This window comes from Mobula birostris, chromosome 2, assembly GCF_030028105.1.
Source record: "Mobula birostris isolate sMobBir1 chromosome 2, sMobBir1.hap1, whole genome shotgun sequence".
NCBI lineage: Eukaryota > Metazoa > Chordata > Chondrichthyes > Myliobatiformes > Myliobatidae > Mobula > Mobula birostris.
The window spans coordinates 14679757-14706069 of NC_092371.1; the positions used below are offsets into that span (position 1 = coordinate 14679757).

General features: G+C 42.7%; 1 protein-coding gene across 1 annotated transcript; it reads right to left on the reverse strand.

Annotated features, from left to right (window-relative positions):
- Positions 1-8058: 8058 nt before the first annotated feature.
- Positions 8059-12786, reverse strand: LOC140207835 (immunoglobulin gamma-1 heavy chain-like). Its single transcript, XM_072276393.1, has 6 exons — positions 12666-12786; positions 11690-12013; positions 11286-11606; positions 10433-10522; positions 8591-8640; positions 8059-8342 (listed from the first exon to the last, which is right to left on the reverse strand). Exons 1-6 carry the CDS (start codon positions 12718-12720, stop codon positions 8280-8282), a joined length of 903 nt encoding a protein of 300 aa, XP_072132494.1. The 5' UTR covers positions 12721-12786; the 3' UTR covers positions 8059-8279.
- Between the last annotated feature and the right edge of the window lie 13527 nt (positions 12787-26313).

The following is a 26313-nucleotide window of genomic DNA, read 5'->3' on the forward strand; positions in this document are numbered from 1 at the left end:
GATTATCTCCTCCTTCCAGTTGGTTGCATTTGCGCCTCTCATAGAGCCCAGTTCAGTGTGAGGAGTAAAACAGGATTTAATTCATTTCTAAATTCTTTATACCACTCTGCCGTATATCCATCTGATCCTGGTGACTTGCTTATTTCAGCCTACTAATTTTAGTTTTTACTTCAGCTTCAGTTACGTCAGCAGTCATCGTTCTATTTTGTTGTTTGCTTAAAGTGGGCAACTTTAAAGAATTCAGGAAGGTGTCAATTTGAGTTATGCTTCCCCCCTGGAACTTTAGAATATAGAGCTTCGTAAAATATTTCAAAAGCTTCTTGAATTTCACTTAGCTTATTTTCTATCACTTTTGTTCTTGGATCCCAAATTCCATGAATTGTATTTTCTGCTATCCTTTGATTCAGTTCCCACGCCAGTATTTTCATTAATTTAGAACAACTTTCATAGTGCCTCTGTTTCAGAAACATAATTTTTTTTCCTAATTACTTGTGTAGCCAAACTATTAATTTCATTCCTAATTTTTTAAATTTCATCTAGCATATCCTGTGCCAAACTCAATTTGTGTCTGTCTCTAGTTCCTTCGGCTTGTTTTGTAATTCCTCTAATGTTTTAATCTTTTTTTTCTTATATGAAGATATCGCTATAATTTTCCCTCTTAAGGCAGACTTCAGAGCATTACAAAACATTGCATTATCATTGAATTCCACGAAAAGACCAATTTATTTTTTAATTTGTTCCTTAAATTGGGATCATTGAGTAGACTTGAATTTAGTTTCCAATAGTACTCTTTCGTTGTCGGTCAAAATCAACAGATACACATACAGGTGTATCGTCACTTACATCTATTGTCCCATTACCACAGGTGATTGTTTTGTCTTTATCGTTTCCAAATGTTATGAAATAGTCTATTCTTGTATATACGGAAAGGGGGGCAGAGTAATGAGTGCAATTGATTCTGTTAGGGGAAAGGTCCCGCCATATGTCAATCAGACCAACATCCTCAAAAACAGTGTTAACTTTCTCATGTAAAGCCTTTGTTTCAGAAGTGTTTCTATTGGAAGAGTTTAACTTTGGTTGTAATTGTGAAGTTAAGTCTCCCCTGCATATCAAAAGACCTTCTGTTTCCGTTACCATAATATTAGAATTTTTCTGGAAGAATCTGATATCACTTCCCGGGGGTGCGTATGGATTCAATAAATTAACTGGGTTTCCATCCATATTACCCCTTACCAGAATATATCTGCCCTCTTTTTGTCCCATTTCGAATACATTTTTTCAAAATTTAGCTTGCTGCAGATGAGAATAGCAACTCCACTTTTATGTCCTCATTTATATAAGGAGAAAAACAAATTAGTGAAGCCCATTCTCTTTAATTTTCCATGCTCATTATCTTTTAAGTGAGTTTCTTGTAAATTTACTACATTGGCTTGTTCTATTTTCATTTTTGATGGAATTTTACTGCGTTTGTTTGGATTCAACAACCTATTGATATTAAAAGAAATTAATTTTACTTTGTCCTTAGCTATGTGTATTTATCTGTAGTATATCATTGCAAGTGTTAGAATCGATCTACTCCCTGAAAAAATAAGAGCCAAGAAACGCGAATAATAACAAAAAAGGTAACGAAGATGTGATTCCAAGGTTAGGGTCTCTAGCTGACCCTGGGTTGAGCTCGAAGAAACGTCTAGTCGTGGGGGACAGCCTCTCCTACCTGTGAGTTGAGGGCCCCCACTGTAGTACCTATAAAAGTAAGTAAAATGATCTATGTCCATTTAACAGAGATAATTTCCCTGTGTATTCCTTCCGTGTATGTATTCTCATTTCGGTGTGGAAAAAGGAGAGAATGAATGAATAAATAAAAAAAACGAGTAATAGAAAATCCACATTATATACGTATTTCTCGAGATAGGGGTATCACCGTCTGATTTTGCAGCAGTTTAGCTTATCGGCACTTTTAACGTTAGCCAAGCATTATGGCTCTTCTGGAGGAGGTCAGGGCTGTCTTCGGAGAAGTCAAAGACTCTTCCGAATATCCTTTTCTCGTCCTCCTCCCGTCCCCTGCTTTCTCGTTTCTCTTACTATTTCCCAAGCAGATCGGGATAACTGCTCAGCCAGGCTTTCCCTCGGTCTGACCACGCTAATGGGCAGCCCTCTGTTCTTCATTTCTGTAGTCACCTCTTCCACCATCCGATAGAGCTGTATTCCTCCTTTGTAAAACACCCTCAGTTTAGCAGGGTACGGAGTTTGGAATTTAATCTTTTCTTCCTTTAATATTCGTTTCGCTTCGGACTATTCCTTCCGTTTCTGTAGGACAGCCGGGGGGTAGTCTTGATTGAAGTATATTAACTTCCCGTTCCAAAACACCCTCTTCTTACCCCAGGCCCTTCGGAGAATCTCCACCTGGCTCTTGAATCGAAAGATTCTAAGAAATATTGAGCGCGGATTACTCTCTCTGTCTCTGGGAGGCCTCGGGCCGAGCGCACGATGCGCCCTCCCAATTTCAATCTCCATAGTCGGGCCAATCTCCAGCGCGTCCCGCAGCAACTTTTCTAAAAACTTTGTCATCGAAAAATCCCTCCGCTCCTTCGGGAACATTATAAACCCTGATTTTTTTTTTTTTTTTTTTTTTTTTTTTGTCGCGATTTTCCCTCCTGGTAAAGCAATTTACTTTCCTGTTGATTTAATATTTTTATCGTCTTACTGAGTATCTGTTCCACGTTTGTGCACGCGATCTCCCACTTTCTGAATTCGTGTCTCTGCCTTCGCTATTTTCTGATTGACGTTGTCGAGATTTGACTCTATATCATTGAGTTACTGTTGAACCACTGAATGACTCTTCACTAATTAAATGAGGAATACAATTGCTGAGTTCATTTGCAGAGAGCTTAAGGATCAATTTAATTGAAAAGTTTTCAATATATTATAATAACATTCAGTAGGTGGAGCGGAACCTTTTGCTTCAGCAATAGTAATGCAGAATAACATTAGATCTGGGCTTCGGCTGACGTAATGGTACTGCTACGTACTCCTATATTCCATTATTGGCCCTTCAGCATTTTGCACGGCCTAGATTGCACTACTAAGTAATCCGAATCAGAATCAGGTTTAATGTCGAAGCAGGCGTCTGTCTTGATATTAGTTCTTTTGCTGCAGCAGTTTAATGTCATACTTAAAAAAAAACTATGAATTGCAATAAAATAGATTTAGAAATCAAATTGAATAAATAGTACAAAAAGAGAGCAAAAATACTGAGGTAGCATCCATGGGTTTGCTCATTGTCCGTCCAGAAATCTGCTGTGGTGGGGTAGAAATTGCTCCTAAAATGATGAATGTGTGTCTTTTAGGCTGCTGTACCGTACCACCTACCTGATCTTAGCAATAGATCCAAGCCACGTTCTAGATAATGGGGGTCATTAAAGATCGATGTCGACTAAGGTATCATAATTTTTGTTTTGCACTCATCGTAATATTTATTTCTGTATTTAATATTATGTTATCTACTGTTTGCTCAGCGAGTTTCTTGAAAACTCTGAATTCCATTGCACCAAGTCTACAATTACGTTACTTTTCTTAACTAAATACTTGCCGTATTTGCATGCTGACGCTTTGTGCTGAAATACTGGGACATCCTCATCGCTGTGTGCCTCAGAGATCTTCAGTGTCTGATCTTGTACCTCACTTTCTTCATTGTTACATTTTCTATCTGAATGACCAACTTCGCATTTACCCGTGCTGCACAGCACTTGTTAAGCTACCTTTAACAGTCTTGGCCTCTTTCTGGCACTTTCAGAACTTCGTCTTCTAAATGGCTTGGTGTCCTGAGGAAGTTATGAAACATTTGTTCACGTCCTTTATATTAATTGCAACAAGTTGATGTTTCAACACTAGCCGCCACTGTTACGTTTATGATTTTGAACTACACCCAATGTTTGTCTATTTCTGACCATCCACAATAAATTCACTCCTCTTTAAAACACCATGTACATCATACCCTATGAATACAATAGTACTTTAGGTCAGAGAAGAGGATGATTTTTTTAGCCAGAGAGTGGACATTGACAGGTTGTTGATTAGGAAGGCTGTTGAAGGTTACGGGAAGAAGGCGGAAGAATATGGTTGAAAGGGATAATAAATTAGCCATGATAGAATGGCGGAGAGAACTTAATGGGCCTAAAGGCCTAATTCTGCTCCTATGTCTTATGATCTTATGGTATTATTCTTGCTTCTTCACCTGACTCACCGACCCTGATTCTATGGAGCTCTTGCGAAATCTTTTCACCACTGAAGAGAGTCAGAATTTGATAATACTGTACTGTGGAAGAATTTTGATGGGACGAACGGTCCCCTTCTGTCCCCGGGACCGTCTTATGATGCTCTTCGTTTTCTCTCGCAATGTACCTCCGCTGGTCTGTCTTTTAAAGTGGGTTCAAAAGCGAGAGGGCAGGTGGAAGGTAGGATTCGCTATGCGGAGATGACATGTAGCAGATATGCCGTGGGAAGGGCTGTCAGTGACAGTTCCAGTCATAAGGCGATGGTCTTCTGAGGGCTTCCGGAAGTCATACCCAATAAGGTGGCAACCTGTTACAGATGAGGTTTATGTCTTTCCTGGTGACTACGAAATTACGTCAGCTCAGCTATGCTAAGTCATTTCCAACATACCCAGTTGAGAAGCTACCAGTCCTGCTCAATATACCAGCCCTCGGGAACATCAACTCGTGACACTCTGAATCAATTTCTCCTACACTTTTACAAACCACATTCCAAGAAGAATATTCAATCCTATTTTACAGAAGCCGGTTGTTATGTTTTGCTGTTTTTTTAAATCTTGATTTATCACTTGTAATTAACAGAGTCTTGGTTTTCTTGAACTGATACATTTAATTTCACTTTGTATCTATGTAGGAAAATTTGGCTTGATCTAATTCAAGATTGCATCAGATTGGACAAAGAGAGCGCTGTGCATTTTCGATTCCACGTGTTTCGGTGAAGAAATGCAGAAGAGGCCTGACCTAAAGCAGAGCCGCGGAGACGATTCAACGGTGAATAATAATTTAATAAAAGACCACAAAATAACAAGTCACGAGGGACCACAGCAGCATCGTAAACATAAACTAAACAAAACAGGCAACAGGGTATACTTTAGCCAGGGAGAGTGAAAGCAAGGAGCAACTGGATGAGTTCGGCTGGTTCAATAGGTGAACAAGGATTGCGGTTGAGAACTGGGGTTAAATTGGCTGCAGGTGAGGAGTCTGGAAAGAGTGGCAGGTGAATCCAAATAGCTAAATGGAAACTGGCAGGTGCTTGTATGTGAACGCTGAAAGGTGTCAATGTCCACTGGTACATAATATCCTGTAAACTCGCTTTCCCAGTTCATGGTTTACACTGATTACTCAGAATTAATTTGTTGGTGTAAAGTTCCCGGAATGACAATATGGACTGACTGGTGTCTTCAATGATATTTTGTAAGTAATTGTTTAAGGCCGCAACGCTTCAATCGGCAAGAAACTAAAATTAACCATCAAGGAGGAGTTACAGAAGCCTAAAGACACGCACACTGCTGCAGGAACAGATTCTTTCCCGCTACCATCAGATTTCTGAATGAGCATATTACACTATGTTCGTATTTTCCCTCTGTTTTTGCATCAATTATTTAATTTAATTTTTATATCTGCTTCTTATTCTAATTCATAGTTTTAATAATTATGTATTGTAATTTTCTGCTGCCACAAATCAATAAATTTCACGCAAGTGACATTAAACCGGATTCTGATTGTGAATCTCAAGAGACACTTACCAGTTTGCTTGAATTACCTCTGATGTGCAGAGGTCAAGGAAGCTCGCAACGAAGAGCATGGAAGGAGGGCTGCTGGGTGGGGTAGGAGAGAGGTAAGGGAGAGAATGGGCGAGGGGCATTTGAAACCGCCACCATTAATGGATTCCCAATATTTGTCTCCAGTTTTGGTGGGAACTTCTTCTGCTTAAGAAGGCACTAAGTCAAATCGTTACACAATGAAAACACATTCGGCAAGAAACACGAGAAACCCAAGTTTGATTACCGTCCGTATACGCACTGCTTTAGATCTAAAAATATTTGCAATTCTTATGGTAAGTCTGGGATAAATTAGTTGTAGTTCAATGTACTGCCATACACATGTATGCAGCCAAATGAAAAGTCATTCTTTCATACATCTCCCACACAACACATAAAATAATATTACCACAAATAAAATAAATTCTAGCAGATTGATATTTAGTCAATCTTCACTACATCAGAGATTCCCAAAACGCTTCAACGATGTTGTTTCCCTTCTTTGTGATTTGCACGAGAGAATTTCACATTTCTTCTCGCCTCTGATACAAAGAATTTCATTACGTCACTCCTGGAACCCTGGCTCTGCCTGACTACCGGTAGAAGGTTCTTATCGCCACTAACATCTTAAAATGATCAAATCATTCTTTACTCTTCTAAGACCATGCTGATCTTCCCCCCGCCCACTCCTCGGTCCCACTCCCCGACCTACTCGCCGTAACCTTTGATGCCACGGCGAATCAAGGACCTATCAATCTCCACCTTAAATACACTCAACGACATGGCCTCCATAGCCGCCTGTGGTAACAAACTCCGCAAATTATCCACCTTGAATCTAGATAAAGAAATTCTTCGCATTGCTGTTTTAAATGGGCGCTCCACTATCCTGAGGGTGTTCCCTCTTGTCCTAGGTTCCCCAACCACGGGAAACATCCTTTCCACATCTACTCTGTCTAGGCCTTTAAAAAATTGAAAGGTTTCAGTAATATCCCCTCCACTTATCCTTCTCAATTCCATTGAGGACAGGACCAGAGCTATCAAACGTTCCTCAAATTATAACCTTTCATTCACGGAATCATCCTTTTGAACGATCTCTGAATCTTCTCCAATGCTAGCACATCTTTTCTTAGATAAGGAGCCCAATACTATTCACAATACTCAAGGTGAGACCTCACCAGTGCCTTGTAAAGCCTCAGTATCACATCCCTGCAGCACCATTTCCAAAATTTTCAAGGGAAACGGAAGATCGTACAGAAATTTTAAACCCAGTTTGAGGAATGCTTCTTGTAAAGTATCTCAGGTATTTACAGTCAGATTACACTTGGTGTATTGTGAGCATTTTCGGGCTCCTTATCTAGGAAAGAATGTGCTGACAATGGAGAGGATCCAGAGAAAGTTGGCGAGAGTGACTCCGGAAATGAAATAGTGAACGTATGAAGACCGTTTGATGGCTGGAGTTTAGGAGAATGAAATGTGTGGGTGATTTCAGTGAAACAGATTGAACAATGAAATATCCAGATAGAGTGGACATTTCCTAGGCTTCCTATAGTGCAGAAGTCTAAAACCAAAGGCCACAGCCTCAGAATAGAGGGACGTCCCTTAAGATGAGTGGGCGGTGAATCTGTAGAAACCATTCCCACGGACAGTCGTGGAGGCTAGGTTTTGAGCATATTTAAAGCGGAGTTTGATTGGTTGTTGATTAGTAAGGATGTCAATGGTTACGGGGAGAATGCAGAAGAATGTGGTTGTGAGAGGGATAATAAATTGGTTATGATGGAATAACGGAGCAAGCTCGCTGGGCAGAATGGCCAAATCCTGTTGCTATGTCATTTGGTCTTATGCTTTTTGGTTGAAAACCAAGCTGTTTTCCTCTCAGGCCAAAGACATCTTGGTCGGATGCGAGTGATTAACTTCACCAATTGCTTCAGATGTTGTCCAAACAGCCGTCTCTACAGCTCAAGATTCAAGAGTCAAGATTGTTTGTCATTCTTCAGCTGCATCGAACTAAATTGATTATTGCTTCGATCCGACGCAGCATAAAAACACAATGTAAACACAAAGAAGTACAATAAATATAAAGTTAATCCGATATGACGCATTGTACAATAACTCTGCTGCAGCGTCAGTTGTAACCACATGCGGAATAACGCCGGAAGTGACCATTAATGACTGCAATATAGTTTTTTTTATTATGTTACAATATATTTAATTTACATAAAGGAAAATTCAAAATGATAACACAGAGGAAAGCTTTGAGATGAGACTTACACTATGCAAGAAATCTCTGTTCTTCACTTAAGGTTTAAAATATGCCAGAATCACGACATCAATGTTAGTCCAACATTCTATTCACATATCATAAAGCCCGTACAAATCTTGTCAATCTCGGAGTGCCAAATGTTCGTTCAGTGGGTTTTAATGTGACCCCACGATCGGTCCATTTCTTCGCAACCCTTTAACCAGATGCTCATCTGCAGGGAGAAGATGATGCAGCGAAATCGAGGGAGGCGTAAAGGATCGGCGCTTGAAACTGGAATGTATAACAAACATTGACAATCAAAGATATTGCACAGAATGATCTACCATTTTTCAGCAGAGTCACGACTGTGCCAACCTTCCTGTGCGAGATAATCCCAAAAGTAACTGCAGCAGATTAGTAAAGCATGGCTTCCGTTTTATAATTCCCTGTTGACTCCATTCATAACCATCATTCTTTTTTACCCAATCCCAAACATCATGTTGGTGAATCTTACAACGGGTTGCATTCACAAAACGTACCTGAGCCGCACTGCCGTGTACTTGGCGCGTCGCCAATTGACGATGGCTTCCTGTGTATTGAAAGAATACGAATTGGAACTATTATTTGGTCCGGCCAGCTTATAATTAGTTACAGAAATGTCATATGCCAGCATTCCAAACATGACGGTAGTCCGCAATAAACCAGGTGCTGCTTTATGCTATTTTTTTTTCAATTTCGCCGATGGTTCTTAGATGTGTCGCGACTTCCATATTCATTTCCAAATATGACAATAACCCCCAAAACGAGAATATTTCCAAACTACACAAAGTGCTCCGTCATGGCATCCCATATACTCAGCAGGTGCTACATCTTGCCCAAGGTTGACCTGCAAGCTATAGGGGGGAATGAGGGCCTTACACCTCCTTTGGTCGAGACGTATCTCCACCCTTCCACCCAAAGTAAAAATAACGATGGGAATAAACACTTTCTCTGTACCATAACAACATATTAATTTGTCATAATATGTTGGTCTGAAACTGAACCGGAATAAGAACTGAAATGACAAATATTAGAAAAGAACTTGCACCCTTGAACGTACGTAGATTAACATTTCCTTGGACAGAAGGAGGAAGAGCAATAACAGACATTTAAAATCCACACAATAGATAGATAAAACTTTGATGGATATATTTCCGTCAACGAAAACAGGATTCAGCATCCATGCTAGCATATGCAATAATGGTATGAAATATTGTCTATTTAATTAAACTTCAATGAAAGCACAACTTAGAAAAATGAAGGGTATATCGTCACAAAAGAAAAGGGTAACACTGGCAGAGCATGGCCCTCCATGGAAGACTTCCCATGATCGTCACAGACTAGATATCGACAAAGAAATGTCGAATGCCTGGCTTAGAGTTGAAAACGTTTGCCCATAAAGATACCTTATGGCAAGATAGGACCAGGTAGATAACACGAAAACATCAAAAGTATACAGTAACCGTCCAACAAATTCAAGACGATAAATTCAGATAATGCCCCGAAAAACCAGGAGCAATTCAACACATTACAGGATACTACAATATTTTAACTCGATGTGATTATTCACCAGGCATAATCAAGTAACAAACATCATTTACGAAAATCTTGCTCTAAAATCCAAACTCATAAAAAGCACTATACCTTACTGTACTATAAGCCTAATTCGATTTTAGAATCAGTGTCCGTCAAATTATATTATGACCGCAGCATTATTATCGACCGGGCGATGCATAATAGCTGCCTCGATATAATATTACAGGAAAAACAAGAAAGAACAATTATCTTAATAGATATAGCCATTCCAAACACAAAACGTAGAGAAATAGCTAGGGGAAAAACACCAGAAATGTGCGGATTAAAAGAGGAAATTGAAAGTATATGGAACAGGAACAGGGTATACTATGTCCCAAAACTGATATCTACACGGTAGGGTTAAAGTTTTAGATTTACACAGCAGTATTTTCATAAATCTTCAGAAAGCGAGAATACTTAACACCTCTAGAACAGTACGAAGTTCTTAGCAATTGAGGCTATGCTTGGCTATGCCCATACCTCAGGGTTTACCAGAGTGATCCAGGAAAAAAAAATGCCGTAAGAATAATAATATAAGCAACATACGCAGAGACACCACTGATGGCGGGAAAAGGGTCTTCTGGGACTGAGACCTCAGATCCCTACCCTCTGGAATTTCAGACCAATTCGCCTTATTGTCGCCGCAACTATTTCCCTCGTCCTTCGCTCTAAGCCCATTGGCAGCAATGATCACACAGAGCCTTGAAACAAGGACCGCGGTAACTGACAATAGTTACATGGATATGCTTGGAAAAGCCAACTCTCACCTGATCTACGCTCTTTAGAGATCCCAATAATAATTAGGATGACTAGGAAGACAAGGATCCCAAGGAGGAACGGTATGGGAAGACACCAGCCTAGAAGAAGAGAATTGTTGTTTGGTGAAATCATGGTTTCCAGGAAGATTTTATTCAAGCTTTCATTTGGTTGTAATGTGAAGATTTTTATATTACTGGATGCTTTTTCAATTACTTATTTATAAGCTTTTAATTTTATAATTTTTGAAAATTTTTAACTTTTGTTGCATGTCGTGACCTGACCAGCATACTACGACAAATTCCCATGCATGTAAATGTAAATGGCGAATAAGTTTGAACTTTGATCTTCAAACTATAATGTAAGACCAGAAACCCATAGCAAGGCCAACCGAAGAACCATTCAAAGAATGAATTGGCACATGAGGCCATACGGCTAATCAGACCTTTTCCTCGCTTTGCCTCGCAGCCACCTTGACCCTTCCAATCAGTTCCCTGTTCACTATCCCAACTTGGAAAGACAGCCCCTTTCTCTCGTCGTAGCCGTGTCCAATTTCCGGAAACCGCTCCAGCCGCACCCGAAGATCATCAGGGACATCAGAGATTTAAGAAGGAGGTTCACCCCCAGCTGTTCCATTAGGGTTGGACAGCCAATGGTAGGTTTGCTGGAGATCAACAGATGCTTAAAAACGAATAAATTGAAATTAATACTGCCGGGCCGTTATTGAACCAGCGAGTTATTCCAGCAGTCATAAGACCATAAGACATCTGAGCACAATTAGGCCGTTTGGCCCATTGAGTCTGTCCCACCATTTCCCCACAGATGAGTTTACATCAACACTTTATGTACAAAACGTCGCCTCACCTTGACCGGGTTCAATTCTGTTATGGGACACGGTCTTGTTTATCATCTTTCCGGCACCCCCGAGTTGTGCGATGCAGGTACAGACTCCACCGCTCATCCAGGTTTCCACTGGGACCCGCACCTGACTTCTAACAGTATAACCCTGGTCTGGGTCAAGCGTGCCGGTATCGCTCCATCCTTCCGTGATCTGTCCAGATATGTTCCAATAAATGACAATCTGTTTAGAAGAAAGGCCGCCGACGAGACACACCAGGGGAACCGACCCGTTCACCTCAGATGGTGGGACAAATACCTGCATGTAGGTCAGGTTGTTGGAGCTGTCTGGACAGAGATTGGGACACCGTTAAAAGCAGCCTCACATGAAGCAGATGGCTGAGTATAATCCCACAGTCGAGTTCACTTACCTCCAACCAGGAGTGCCGGTCCTTTCACAAACGGCGAATAGCTGCTCACTCTAGCACAGTAGTAGAAACCCGAATCCTCCACCTGAACATCCCGGATTTCTAGCACTGATGTGTGATCGCCGAATCCTTTTTTGTAAGTAGTCCTACAGCCGTTCTTTTGGCAGTCCGTGGATTTGATAGCCACCGGGGGTTCACCCGCACGCTGTTTGTACCAGAGCACATTGCTTGCGACCTCCACTCTGTACGTGAGTTCGCAGGAGAGTTCAACCATCTGGCCGACATCTGCAGTCACTACAGACGCACTCTCAGAAAACGGGTTGGGTTCTGCAAATGGAATTAACATCAATGAATGAAAAAAAATGTCTACTACGGAATCGGACGAATTCTGAATTAAACACATTGTCCATAGTTCAAAAATGCGTCGTTGTTTTAGGTTGTACTTATTGGCGAAGGTATCTCAACAACATCTAACTGACGACCAAAGGAAAATACACGTTAACTCTGTCAATTCGCAAGACTTTTCCTTTAGTAGCCGGCAAAAGTAGTTTGTTTATCTATTTGCAGGTGACCTTAAATTGAGAAGATTGGTGGCCGTTTCAGGCAGGGCTCGCCAAACATTCTTCGTTGGTTTTGGCGTCACATATGGGCACAGAGGATCAGTGCACCAGATACGCTTCACCAATAGAAAATGTGCGAAACTTACCGGCAAAATTATTTAGAATTTATTTAGGTAGTTTTAGAATCAGCATTCATGACATTCCAGATTTATTTGATTCATTGAAATTTATTTGCCCTGTCGCAAGGGATGTTGAATGCAGGGAGCGAGGCGAGGGTCGTGCGGGTAACTTAATCCCGATCATTGATCTGGTTTTAGAACCGAATAACATTTCCACTGGGATAACAAACATACAAGGGCCCGTTTCTCCCAACATTTCGGGCGATCTTCTTTGAAAGTTCCCTACGCCGACTCACTCACCGCAAACTCGAAGCATCTGAACGGTAACGAACAGGGCCAAAGCCTCTATCAACATCTGAAAGCGGTCCGGTAATCGGCGGCGTGGCGCTCGACTCCCAGGAGTTGGATTGATTACGGTCGCGCTCTGTGCAGCCACTTAGCTGCCGCGGATATGTGCAACCTTTGAGGCGTTGTGGACAACGCACAGTGCCGAAGTTCCGGTTCGGGGTTGATAACATCCAATCCGCGCCTTGTGCTTGTTGCACCTGTTTACCGCGTCTTTTCGTCACAAGATGAAACGGCTTTGGAGAAGTGTTCAGAAATATTGCCAACAGAGCATGGTTTGAGCATAGTTTCCAGGATGTAGACATGTATATCGCTAACAAAACCCGCATTCATTTTCTTGACTAATTTCCCGCAGAAGCTGGCGATGAGTCGACTGTGCGTACTTACTGCAGCCTCTCTTGTAAAGGTCCTCCTTGTTATACAACAAGAAAGGGTTTAGAACAGGAGAGATTGACGGCACACAGATATAGAAGCCAGGATAATTTACGACAAGGAGGGGAACCTGCAGCTGTGTATTCCAGTTCCTGCTACACTGGACTGCTTGCCCAGAGTTTGGGAAGAGCTGTTGAAGTTGTCTGGGAGGGTAACTGCAGTGAATTTTGATAGGGGTACTTCATAATGGACAATACCAAGTTAGCGTTGTTGGGATTACACCAGTAGAGATCGGCATACAGTATTCCATTGAATGCCTGAACTTTGTTAAGGTAGAAATTGATGGTGTTCTCCAAAAGTATAACTCACTCTGCGATTCCAACCTCTAACGTGGACTTTTAGTCACAGTATCCATACAGCGAACGGCGATTATAGTTAATGGTGAATTCTATAGCGTTGTTGCAATGCTGAGACTTTGTAAGGCATTGGTCAGACAGTAAATGGATTATTTTGAGTAGCTTTGGGCCCCTTATCGAAGGGAGGACGAGATTCCATTGGAGATGGTGCAGAGAATGTACACTAGAATGACGTTAGCAATGAAAGAATTAACAAATGAAGAGCGTTTGATGGCTCTGCGCTTGTACTCACAGGAGTTTAGAAAATGGTGGTGGTAGTAGTGGTGGGGCGGCGGTGGAATCTTCTTGAAACCCATCGAATATTGAAAGGGCTATATTGTGTAAAGGTGGAGACGATGTTTCCAATGTGGGAGTGTCTATGATCAGAGAGCGCAACCTTAGAATAGTATGACGTCCCTTCAGAACATTGATACACACACACACACACACACACACACACACACACACACACGCACACATTTTGGCAAGAGGCTGGTGAATCTGCGACACACATTGTCACAGACAGCTGTGGAGGTCATGTATTGGGTGTATTTAAAGTTGAGATTGATTGGTTCTTCATTAGTAAGGGCATCAAAGGTTTCGGGGAAAAGTCAGGAAAACCTGTTTGAAAGGGAGATAATCAGACATGATAGAATGGTGGAGCAGGCTCGATGCGCTGAATAGCCGAATTCTGCTTCTATGTCGCAGGGTTACAGCATTACGCAGGATTCTTTGAAGTTGCATTAAATAACAATTTTGGAAATGCTCAATGCCCCAAGATTATATCTGTTGATTTATTTAAGTTGGAAAATTGTTCACATTGCGATTCTCGTGTTAACAGGACGTAACATAGGGCAGAATATATGAGTTTACTTACCACAAATATGCTCGCTGTCGGCTGCACTGCCTTCCAGTGTAACATGTAACATTAACGCTAAGAGGCTGACCTTTGGGCAGCAGCGTCCAAGCTACGAACACAGGAAACCCACACAAAGGCTCCAGTTCGGTCACGTTTTCCAGCTTAACTGTTAACTGTTGCTACAACTGTTTAACAGTATTTGAAGGGCCTGAAACTGAAGTAGATTCGTTATGAGTGAATCTGTCTGCGAATTTCACGGTAATAGTTCACTGCGCACCCTGATGACAGCACGCTCTGCCGACTTTGTAACAGGGGCGAATCGTTTCCTTGTTACTGAAGCTCAGATCTCTCTCGAGTACCGATTTAGTTACTGCACAACATGTCCATTTCGGTCCAAAACCAGCAGTTATGCTTTCAATTCAGAATTAAATCTAGTTCACTCATCGTCCCTCATCTCAAAGTCATCAGTTCTGATGAAGAGCTTCGGTCCGAAACGTTAACTGTTTATTCCTGTCTAAAGTATGTGCATGAGTTCTGAGTTTTTCAACATTTTGTGAGTGTACTCTGAAAATTAACTTCCTCTCATAAGTGCTCCCTCGAGGCGATTCTTCTTCTTAACCCCTACTGCATCATAGGCCGCTGACAGCATCTTCAGAGAATACTCTGTCCAGTGCTAGTCTTTCTAATTGTCCCCAGGTGGAGCCCATCTTCGAAGATCTTTGCCCACCCATAGATTAGGCCTTTGGAACTTATGTTGGGCGTTTCTGTAGCTTTGTGTTTTTACAGGATGGGGTTGCAAGTCCCATGTCAAGCCTCCGTCTTTCGCAACCGGGCGTGGTGCCGCCCCTGTAGAAGGTCAACTGGTGCTTCTGTTTTGCAGTAACTCATAAGAACATACGAAATAGGAGCAGGAGTAGGCCATCTGGCACGTCGAGGCTGCTCTGCCATTCAATAAGATCATGGTTAACCTGGCCATGGACTCATCTCCATTTACCTGCATTTTCACAATAACCCTTAATTCCCCTACCATGCAAAATATATCCTCCATTGCTTCATTGGGCAGATAATTCCACAGGTCCTCTGCATCTCCTCCAAAGCCAGTATATCTTTCCTCACCGGTACCTTGTACAGTTGCAGCATATCTCCCTGCTCTTGAATGCAATCCCTCCATCAATGAAGGCTAACATTCTATCTGCCTTCTTAATAGCGCACATCACCTGCAAACTAACCTTTTGTGATTCATGTATAAACACTTCCAAGTCCCTTTTTGAATGCTGATTTTTTTACCATTAAAATTATAATCTGCTCTTTCGTTTTCCCTTCCAAAGTTGATGACTTCTCATTTACCAAATTGTAGTCCATCTTCCAGACACTTGCCCACTCACTTAACATATCTATATCTCTCTGCAGACTCTCTGTATCTTCTGCACAATTAGTTTTTCCATTCAATTAGTATAATCAACAAACTTAGCTACACTACACTCGGCCCCATCTTCCAAATTGTTAATGCCTATCATGAATAGATGCGGGCCCAGTACCAACGCCTGCGGCACACCGTTCATCACTGATTGTCAACCAGAGTAATACCCATGTTCCCAACTCTTTTCTTTCTATTAGTTAACCAACCCTCTATCCATGCCAATACTTCACCCCCAACGCTTTGCAGTTTACACGGTACCTTATCGATCGTATTCTAGAAATACAAATAATTAACGTCCAGCTGTTTCCCTCTATCCACTGCGCTCTTTATATCCTCAAAGAGCTCCAGTACCTTTGTCAACAGGATCTGCGTCTGCCTGATTGATCCATTTCTTTCCTTTTTTTTAAATGAGAGCTTCAAGCATTTTCCCAACTACGGATGTTAAACTAACTGGCCGACGGTTAGCTGTCTTTTGTCTACATCCTTTTTTGAACTGTGGCGTGATATACGCCGTCTTCCAATCCGCCAGGACCTGCCCAGAGTCCAGGGAATTTTGGTAAATTATTATCAAATCCTCTACTGTAACTTCTGACATTGCTTTCAGTACCCTGGGATGCATTCCATCGGGACCAGGGGACTTGTCTATTTTTAGGCCCACAAGTTTGCTCAACACTACCGTTTTAGTGATAGCTATTGTATCGAGGTCCTCAACTCTCATCGCATCCATAACATCTCTTTTTGTCATGTTAGACGTGTCCTCCACCATGAATACAAACGCAATATACTGCTTCAAATCCTCTGCTATTTCATCATGACCCAATATTACTTCCACTTTCTCGTCCTCCAATAGACTTACATTCACTTTATTCTCCCTTATAGGCTTTATATAATAAAATAAAATCTTTTACTATCTTTTAGTTTTATGTTTTGTGCTAGTTTGTATTCATAATATAGCTTCCCTTTCTTTATTGCTCGCTAAGTGGTTCTTTGTTGCTTTTTGAAGTGTCCCCAGTCTTCAAGGTTCCCACTAGTCTTGGTGACTTTTTATGATCGAGCTTTTAAATTGTTGCCTTCTTTTATTTCCTTACTTATCCAAGACCGGCTTTCCCCACTCTTACTTTCCTTGCCTTTAACTGTAATATATTTTTGTTGAGCACGCCCTTGTTGAACTCGCTCTCATCTCTCTCGATGCTACCCATCGCTATCTACTTCCGTTTCTTTTCCACTCGTGTGACCACCTAATTTGGTATTAAATCTGCTGCTGCTGTTCCCCGCCTCGTGAGAGTTCCGCATTGTTCGCAATCTGAAACTTTTAAATATTTCCCGATTTCCATGTTGGATCTATCATGGATGATCCGTGTGACCGCCCCTCCCACCCAGTCTTGCGGTCAGCCACTATTCTCCTACTTATCAAAAACACACGAGAATCAGCAGATGCTGGAAATCCGGAACATCACAAAAATAATGCTGAAGGAACTCACTAAGTCAAGCAGCATCAATGGAGATGTCCTGATGAAAGGCCTGGGCCTGGGAAACGTCTGTTCATTCCCCTTCACGGATAGTGTATGATCTGCTGAATTTCTTCAGTACTTTGTGTGCATGTTGTTAACTCCCATCAAACTATTCGATAAAGTTGGTTTCCACTTTGACCTTTTTTTGTTATTCAGTATCACCTCTAAGTTCTCGTAACGTTCTGGTAAAACTCTTACTATGGTACATTTTTGCAAAGCCTGTAATATTGTGCAGATCAGAACCAGAGAGCTTCATAGAAATTCATGTAACATTCTTCATCTTCAGTGAACTATTTTCTTTTTGTGGATAGTTGGGTGAGAGGTGTGGGTCGGCTAAGAGCGAGAAGCCTTGGGATGGAAACATTTGTTAGCAATTCATTCTTTGATCCGTACAAGTTGATAGCTATACCGGGTTTACACCTGTCAGACTGCACCTCACCAAATACACCGAATTCATTTGCAAACACGAGAAAAGCTGTAGATGCTGGAAATCCAAGCAACACACACAAAATGTTGCCTGGCCTGCTGCGTTCCACCAGCATTTGTGTGTGTTGCTTGAATTAATTTGCAATTACATTTGGCACGCAGGCTTTCATACATTCAATAACCACTTTATTGTGTGTACCTATTAAAGAGCCCATTAAGTGCATGTTCGTGGTCTTGAATGTTGAATCACTTCAGGGTTCGACATGTTGTGCGCTCATAAACGCTCTTCTGCACACCACCTTTGGAACGCATGGTTATTTGAGATATTGTCGCCTTCCTGTAAGCTTGATCCAGTCTAGCTATTTTCCTCTGATCTCTCTCAGAAATAAGGCATTGGCGCCAACAAAATTGCCGCTCACTAGGTGTTTTTATTTGTTTTCCTTTCCAGACTCCGTAAACTCTAGAGACTGTTTTTCATGAAAATCCTTGGAGATCAGTAGTTTCTGAAAGATGTTATTAAACTTGGAAGAGTGCCGAAAAGGTTTACAAAGATGTTAGGACTCACGGGACGAATTACATGGATACGTTAGACAGGCCAGGACTTCATCCTTAAAACGTGGGAGACTGAGAAGTGATCTTATAGAGGGTATCAAATCACGAATTGCAAATATATAGTCAAAGAGTTATAAGAGGCCGGCGTTGATGGGCGGACCCAAATGCAAGGTACAGACACTGATGTACAAGGAACAGGACTTGGTGTGTCAAGAAAGCAAGGGAAGTGGGGGAGAAACGACGCTGGATGAGACACAGGTCCTGGGCGAGACTAGTACATAGGGCCTGGGCTAGGATTAGACCAAGTAAGCGGGACCTGGACGAGGAACTATGAACTTGGAACCTCGACAAGAACTCCGAGCCAGAGACTGGTCAGGGACCGGGAACCTGGGTATTGACTCGGGCTCGGATCCCGGATCTCGGCGAGGAGAAGACGAGGCTACAGGACAAGGAGTGGTAACAGGAGGGGACGTGAGACTCCTGGATAGGACGAGGGAACCCAAGCACCGGGCTGGGCGAGGTGCTCCTGGGCCGGGTGAGGCACATGGACAGTACGAGAGCACGGAAGTTTTACTTGGTCGAGGGAGAACAGGAACGCAGAGCCTTGGTCGAGGGAGAGCAGGAACGCAGAGACTTGGGCGAGGGAGAACAAGAAGGCAGAGCCTTGGTCGTGAGAGAACAAGAACGCAGAGCCGGGATCCCTCGTTGGGAACAGGACTTGGGGCCGGGGCTCTACACAGAACACTGAGAGACAGATCTCTACTCAAGGTAGCGGCTAATGTTCGGACCTACCTGGCGAAGGCGTGGACGCAGAGACAGTTCGTTACTCAAAGGAGCCGCAAACGGTCGGACCTACCGAATGAAGGCGAGGATACAAAGAGACAGTTCCAAACAGCGAAATACTGTTCCTTATCTAGACACGGCAAGGCCCCGAGTTTGCCCTGGCGGGTTGAACCTGATGGCGTTACAGGCGAGGACACAGGCGAAGGTAGCAGGCAGCGCCTCAGGCGAAGGTAGAAGGTGAGGCGTCAGGCGAAGGTAGCAGGAGAGGCTTCAGGCGAAGGTAGCGGTTGAGGATTCAGAAGGAAGGGGAAGGGGAGGGAACAGTCCAGCAAAGGTAGCTGAAACCAGGAGCTATTTATGTAGTCAGCCCAAAATCAGAATTATGTGCCTCAATTAAGGCACTCCACAGGACAAGGGAAAACCACAGGACAACGACACCTGCAAGATGTGCATCCAGCTGCAGCTCCTGACAAACCGCGTTAGGGAAATGGAGCAGGAGCTGGATGACCTGCGGATCACTCGGGAGAATGAGGAGATTATAGATCGTAGCTACAGGGAGGTAGTTACGCCAAAGGAGCAGAGGACAGGAAATTCGGTCACTTTCAGGCGAGGGAAGAGGAAAGGGAAGGCAGAGCAGAGTTCCCCTGTGGCCATTCTCCTCAACAAGTATACCGCACTGGATACTGTTGGAGGGGATGACTTACCTGGGACTAGCTGCAGTAGCCGGATCTCTGGCACTGAGTCTGGCTCTGCAGTGCAGAATGGAGGGGGGGGGGGAAAGAGGAGAGCGGTAGTGATAGGGGAGTCGATAGTTAGAGGTGCAGATAGAAGGTTCTGTGGTCTTGACAGAGAATCCAGGATGCTTTGTTGCCTCCCAGGTGCCAGGGTCAAGGATGTCTCTGACCGATTGCATGACATTCTGAAATGGGAGGGTGACCAGCCAGATGTCGTGGTGCACATCGGTACCAATGACATAGCAAGGAAGAATGAAGAGGTCCTGGATAGTGAGTATAGAGAGCTTGGTAGTAAGTTGAAAAGCAGGACCTCAAGGGTGGTAATCTCAGGATTGCTACCTGTGCTGTGTGCCAGTGAGGGTAGGAATAGGATGCTCTGGAGGAGGAACAAGTGGCTGAGGAACTGGTGTAGGGGGCAGGGTTTCAGATTTCAGGATCATTGGGACCTCTTCTGGGGCAGGTGGGACCTGTACAAGAGAGACGGGTTACACTTGAACCACAGGGAGACGAATATCTTTTCAGGGACGTTTGTTAGTGCTATTGGGGAGGCTTTAAACGAGATTTGCAGGGGGATAGGAACCAGAGTGCCAGAGCTGACAGTGTGGCTGGGGTGAAAATAAATGATGTTGAAAGTTTAAGCAAATCCGCTGATAGAAAGGTTGTGAGTGGTGGTAAAAATCTTCTGAGGTGTATATGTTTCAATGCTAGGAGTATTGCGGGGAAGGCGGATGAGTCGAGGGCGTGGATTAACACGTGGAATTATGATGTTGCAGCAATTAGTGAAACTTGGCTACAGGAGGGGCAGGACTGGCAGCTTCATATTCCAGGGTTCCGATGTTTCTGATGTGATCGAGGCAGAGGAATGAAAGGTGGGGGAGTAGCATTGCTTGTTAGGGAAAATATTACAGCAGTGCTCAGGCAGGACACATTAGAGGGCTTGTCTACTGAGTCCTTATGGGTGGAGCTGAGAAACAGGAAAGGTATGGCCACATTAGTGGGATTGTATTACAGACCACCCAATAGTCAACGAGACTTGGAAGAGCAAATCTGCAGAGAGATAGCAGGCAACTGCAGGAAACATAAAGTTGTGGTGGTAGGGGATTTTAATTTTCCATACATTAATTGGGACTCCCATACTGTTAGGGGTCTGGAGTTTGTAAAATGTGTTCAGGAACGTTTTCTAAATCGATATATATTGGATCTCCTCTTACGTAACGAATTAGGGCAAGTGACAGAAGTCTGTGTAGGGGAACACTTTGGTTCCAGTGATCATAACACCATTAGTTTCAATTTGATCATGGACAAGGATAGATCTAGGGTTGAAGTTTTGAACTGGAAGAAGGCCAAATTTGAAGAAATGAGAAAGGATCTAAAAAGCGTGGATTGGGACAGGTTGTTCTCTGGCAAAGATGTGATTGGTAGGTGGGAAGCCTTCAAAGGGGAAATTTTGAGAGTGCAGAGTTTGTATGTTCCTGTCAGGATTAAAGGCAAATTGAATAGGAATAAGGAACCTTGGTTCTCAAGGGATATTGCAACTCTGATAAAGAAGAAGAGGGAGTTGTATGAAATGTATACGAAACAGGGGGTAAATCAGGTGCTTGAGGAGTATAAGAAGTGGAAGAAAATACTTAAGAAAGAAAACAGGAGGGCTAAAAGAAGACATGAGGTTGCCTTGGCAGTCAAAGTGAAGGATAATCCAAAGAGCTTTTACAAGTATATTAAGAGCAAAGGGATTGTAAAGAATAAAATTGGTCCTCTTGAAGATCAGAGTGGTCGGCTTTGTGCGGAACCAAGGAAATGGGGGAGATCTTAAACAGGTTTTTTGCGTCTGTATTTACTAAGGAAGCTGTCATGAAATCTATGGAATTGAGGGAATCAAGTAGTGAGACCATGGAAACTGTACAGATTGAAAAGGAGGAGGTGTTTGCTGTCTTGAGGAAAATTAAAGTGGATAAATCCCCGAGACCTGACAGAGTATTCCCTCGGACCTTGAAGGAGACTAGTGTTGAAATTGCGGGGTCCCTGGCAGAAATATTTAAAATGTACTGTCTACTGGTGAAGTGCCTGAGGATTGGAGAGTGGCTGATGTTGTTCCGTTGTTTAAAAAAGGATCGAAAAGTAATCCTGGAAATTATAGGCCGGTGAGTTTAACGTCAGTAGTAGGTAAGTTATTGGAGGGAGTACTAAGAGACAAAATCTACAAGCATTTACATAGACAGGGGCTTATTAGGGAGAGTCAACATGGCTTTGTGCGTGGTAGGTCATGTTTGACAAATCTGTTGGAGTTTTTCGAGGAGGTTACCAGGAAAGTAGATGAAGGGAAGGCAGTGGATATTGTCTACATGCACTTCAGTAAGGGCTTTGACAAGGTCCGCATGGGAGGTTAGTTAGGAAAATTCAGTCGCTAGGTATACATGGAGAGGTGGTAAATTGGATTAGACATTGGCTCGATGGAAGAAGCCAGAGAGTGGTGGTAGAGAATTGCTTCTGTGAGTGGAGGCCTGTGACTAGTGGTGTGCCACAGGGATCAGTGCTGGGTCCATTGTTATTTGTCATCTATTTCAATGATCTGGATGATAATGTGGTAAATTGGATCTGCAAGTTTGCTGATGATACAAAGATTGGAGGTGTAGTAAACAGTGAGGAAGGTTTTCAGAGCCTGCAGAGGGACTTGGACCAGCTGGAAAAATGGGCTGAAAAATGGCAGATGGAGTTTAATACAGACAAGTGTGAGGTATTGCACGTTGGTAGGACAAACCAAGGTAGAACATACAGGGTTAATGGTAAGGCACTGAGGAGTGCAGTGGAACAGAGAGATCTGGGAATACAGATACAAAATTCCCTAAAAGTGTCGTCACAGGTAGATAGGGTCGTAAAGAGAGCTTTTGGTACATTGGCCTTTATTAATCGAAGTATTGAGTATAAGAGCTGGAATGTTATGATGAGGTTGTATAAGGCATTGCTGAGGCCGAATCTGGAGTATTGTGTTCAGTTTTGGTCACCAAATTACAGCAAGGATATAAAAAAGGTTGAAAGAGTGCAGAGAAGGTTTACAAGGATGTTGCCGGGACTTGTGAAACTCACTTACAGAGAAAGGTTGAATAGGTTAGGACTCTCTGGAGCGTAGAAGAATGAGGGGAGATTTGATAGAGGTATATAAAATTATGATGGGTATAGATAGAGTGAATGCAAGTAGGCTTTTTCCACTGAGGCAAGGGGAGAAAAAAAACAGAGGACATGGGTTAAGGGTGAGGGGAGAAAAGTTTAAAGGGAACATTGTGGGGGGGGCTTCTTCACACAGAGAGTGGTGGGAGTATGGAATGAGCTGCCAGACGAGGGGTAAATGCGGATTATTTTCTAACATTTAAGAACAAATTGGACAGGTACATGGATGGGAGGTGTATGGAGGGATATGTTCCGTGTGCAGATCAGTGGGACTAGGCAGAAAATGGTTCGTCACAGCCAAGAAGGGCCAAAGGGCCTGTTTCTGTGCTGTAGTTTCTATGGTTCTATGGTTCTAAAACCTGGAATACGGATTGAACAGGAATACAGACTTCACGGTCCGGACCATGACACAAAGTCTTTATTCACGGATTTAGTTTATCAAGAGATGGAGCGCATAGGTGTCAAGTGATTGGGGAATAAGGAGTGGAAATTTATGGGGAACTTATTTACACAAAGAGTGGTATCTACGTGGATTTGGTTGAGACGAGCACAACGGAAAGCTTAAAAGAACAGTTAAATGTACGTACATCGGAATTGTTTAGAGGGATATGGTCCAAACTCAGGGAAGTGGGACAGACTTGTATGGACCATCTCGATCAGCATGGACCAGTTAGACTGAATGACCCGTTTCCGTGCTGTGTGATTCTGTGATTCTATGACTCTGCTTATTTGATGACTGTTTACGCAGCTCACAGTCATTTTTAATATTACCTATGCGATGTGGTCTGGACTTGATGACAATTTCTATGCAACCATTCTGAAATTGTGGGCAAGGATGCGAAGATACGGCAATGCATTTCCATCGCGCCCTTCGTGTCCTGAATGCTGCCCAGAGACTTTTCTTTCCTCATGCGTTGTCTGAGAGGTGCCGGTCAATAGCAAGATCATGACTGGGTGACTGTTAGGAGAAATGTAAATATGAATCGGTAGTTAGCACAGGGCACCCCTGTGGCCATTGCCCTTAATAATAAGTATACCTCTTGGATGTTGTTGTGGGAGATTACCTCCCATTACAATGCCACGCAGACCGGCTTACTGGCACCCGGAAACCAAGGAATGTAGCCATGAGTGAGACTTGGTTGCAGGAGAAACAGCAGCTCAGTGTGCAGGGGTTCCGTTGTCTTAGACGTGATGGAGCGTGGAAGAGTAAAGGACGAGGTGTGGTGTCACTACTCGGGGAAAATATCACGGCAGTGCTCCTTCAGGAAAGAAGGGAGAGCTTGTCTAATGAGGCTTTATGGGTAGAACCGAGCAAAAAGAAATGTATAATCACATTCATGGGTTTGTATTATAGACCACCCTACAGTCTGCGGGGTTTAGAGCAGAAAAATTGGAGAACGATCGCAGATTGTCAGAAACATAAGATTATAATTGTAGATCATTTCAACTTTCATATAGTAACATGGCTGGATGAGTAAGTATTTGCCAAATGTGTTCAGGAAAGTTTCCTTAATTAGTACATAGAAGTCCCTGAGAGAGACAGAGTGAGGTACCAGATCCCTTGCTAGGGAATGTGTGAGAAAATTGTACAGATTGCACTTTGTATCCATTGATCATAATGCCATTAGTTTCGAGGTAATGATGGAAAAGAATAGGTCTGGTGCTCGGGTAGTGATTCTAAATTGGAGAAAGTTCAATTTTAGTGGTACACGAAATGATCAGACAATTGCAGAGTGGGAGAGGTTGTTTTCTGATTAAGGTGTTCTTGGAAAAGGAGAGGCGTTCAAAAGTGAGATTTTGAGAGTGGAGAGATTGCATGCTCCTGTCAGAATAAAAGTCAAGGATGAAAGGTGTAGGGAATCTTGGTCATTGAGAGAATTTGAAGTCATGGCGAAGAAAAGGCAGGAGATGAATGAAGTTATAGGCAGAGAGGAACAAATGAGGTACTTGAGGAGTATATGGAATGCAAGAGAGCACTCAAGAAGGAAATCAAGAGGGCTGAAAGAAGGCATGAGGTTGTCTAGCAGAGAAGTGGATGGAAAATCCCAAGGGCTTCTACAAATATATTAAGAACAAAAAGATAGCAAGGGACAACTTTGGTACTCCGGAAGATCAGAGTGGTAACCTGTTTGTGGAGCAGAAAGAGGTGTGGAAGATCTGAAATGGATTGTTTTGCATTTATATTTACTTGGGAGATGGACACAGAGTGTATAGAATAGAGGTAAAGCCGTAGCAATATCACGGCCTTGATACAGATGACAGAGGATGAAATGCTTGCTGTCTTGAGCAAATTACAGTAGATAAATCCTAGGGACTGACAAGGCATTCCCTTCGACTCTCTTGGAGGCTGGTGCAGAAATTGCAAGACCCTTAGGAGAGACATTTAAATTATCCTTAGCCACAGGTGAGGTGCCGGAGGTTGAAAGAACTACAGTTATTCTGTTGTTTGCTAAACGTTCTAGGCCGGTGAGTCTGACACCTATAGTGGGAAATTTATTGGGAAGTTATTCTAAGAAACCGAATGTATAGAGCGAAGGACCAATTAGATAGTCAGCATGGCTTTGTGCGCGGTAAGTGAAGTCTAACCAATCTTATGGAGTTTCTCAAGGATGTTACAGGAAAATCTGTGAAGGGAATGCAGTGGCTGCTGTCTACATGAACCTCAACAAACGATGGACAAGAAGCCTTTTGGGAGGTTGGTGAAAAAAATTCAGTCACCTGACATTAAATATAAAGCAGTAAATGGTTTCCTGTCTGATTGGAGGTCCGCGACAAGTGGTGTGTCGTAAGGATTGGTGCTTGCTTTGTTGTTGTACACCAACAAACTGAATAATTATGTGGTAAACCGGATTAGAACATTTGCCGGTGACTGGGGGCATACTGGGCAGTTTGGAAGTCTATCAAATCTTGCATCGGGTTCTGGACCAGGGGAAATAAGGGCTGAAGAATAGAAGAAGGAATTTGTTGTTGAGAAGTGTGATTTGTTGCATTTCGGTCGGACCAGCCAGCACTTACACGCTGAGCGGTAGGGCACTGAGGAGTTCAGTAGAACAGAGGAAGCTGGGAACACGGATGAAAATACCGTCACAGGCCGATAGAAATGTGAAGAAAACTCTTGTCACACAAGCCTTGATAAATCAATGTACTGATTAGAGTAGTCGAGGTGAGGTGTTGAAATTATATTAGCTGATGGTGAGAACTAAGTTTGAGCATTGTGTGCGGTGTTAGTCACTTACCTACAGGAAGGATGTTAATAAGATTGAAAGAGTGCATGAAAATTTAGAAAGATATTACCAGGAATAGTTCAATTGGTTGGGTCTTTATTGTCTGGAACATAGAAGATTGAGGGGTGATTTGATAAAGGTATACAAAATAATGAGGGGTAA

Excerpts from the sequence above, each read along its gene's own strand:
- LOC140207835 (XM_072276393.1), bottom strand. The coding sequence starts at position 12,720 with ATGTTGATAGAGGCTTTGGCCCTGTTCGTTACCGTTCAGATGCTTCGA. Across the intron at positions 10,523-11,285 it reads CAGAATTGAACCCGGTCAAG|GCTGGTGTCTTCCCATACCG; the intron begins GTGAGGCGACGT and ends CTCTTCTTCTAG. Across the intron at positions 8,343-8,590 it reads TACACGGCAGTGCGGCTCAG|TTTCAAGCGCCGATCCTTTA; the intron begins GTACGTTTTGTG and ends TATACATTCCAG.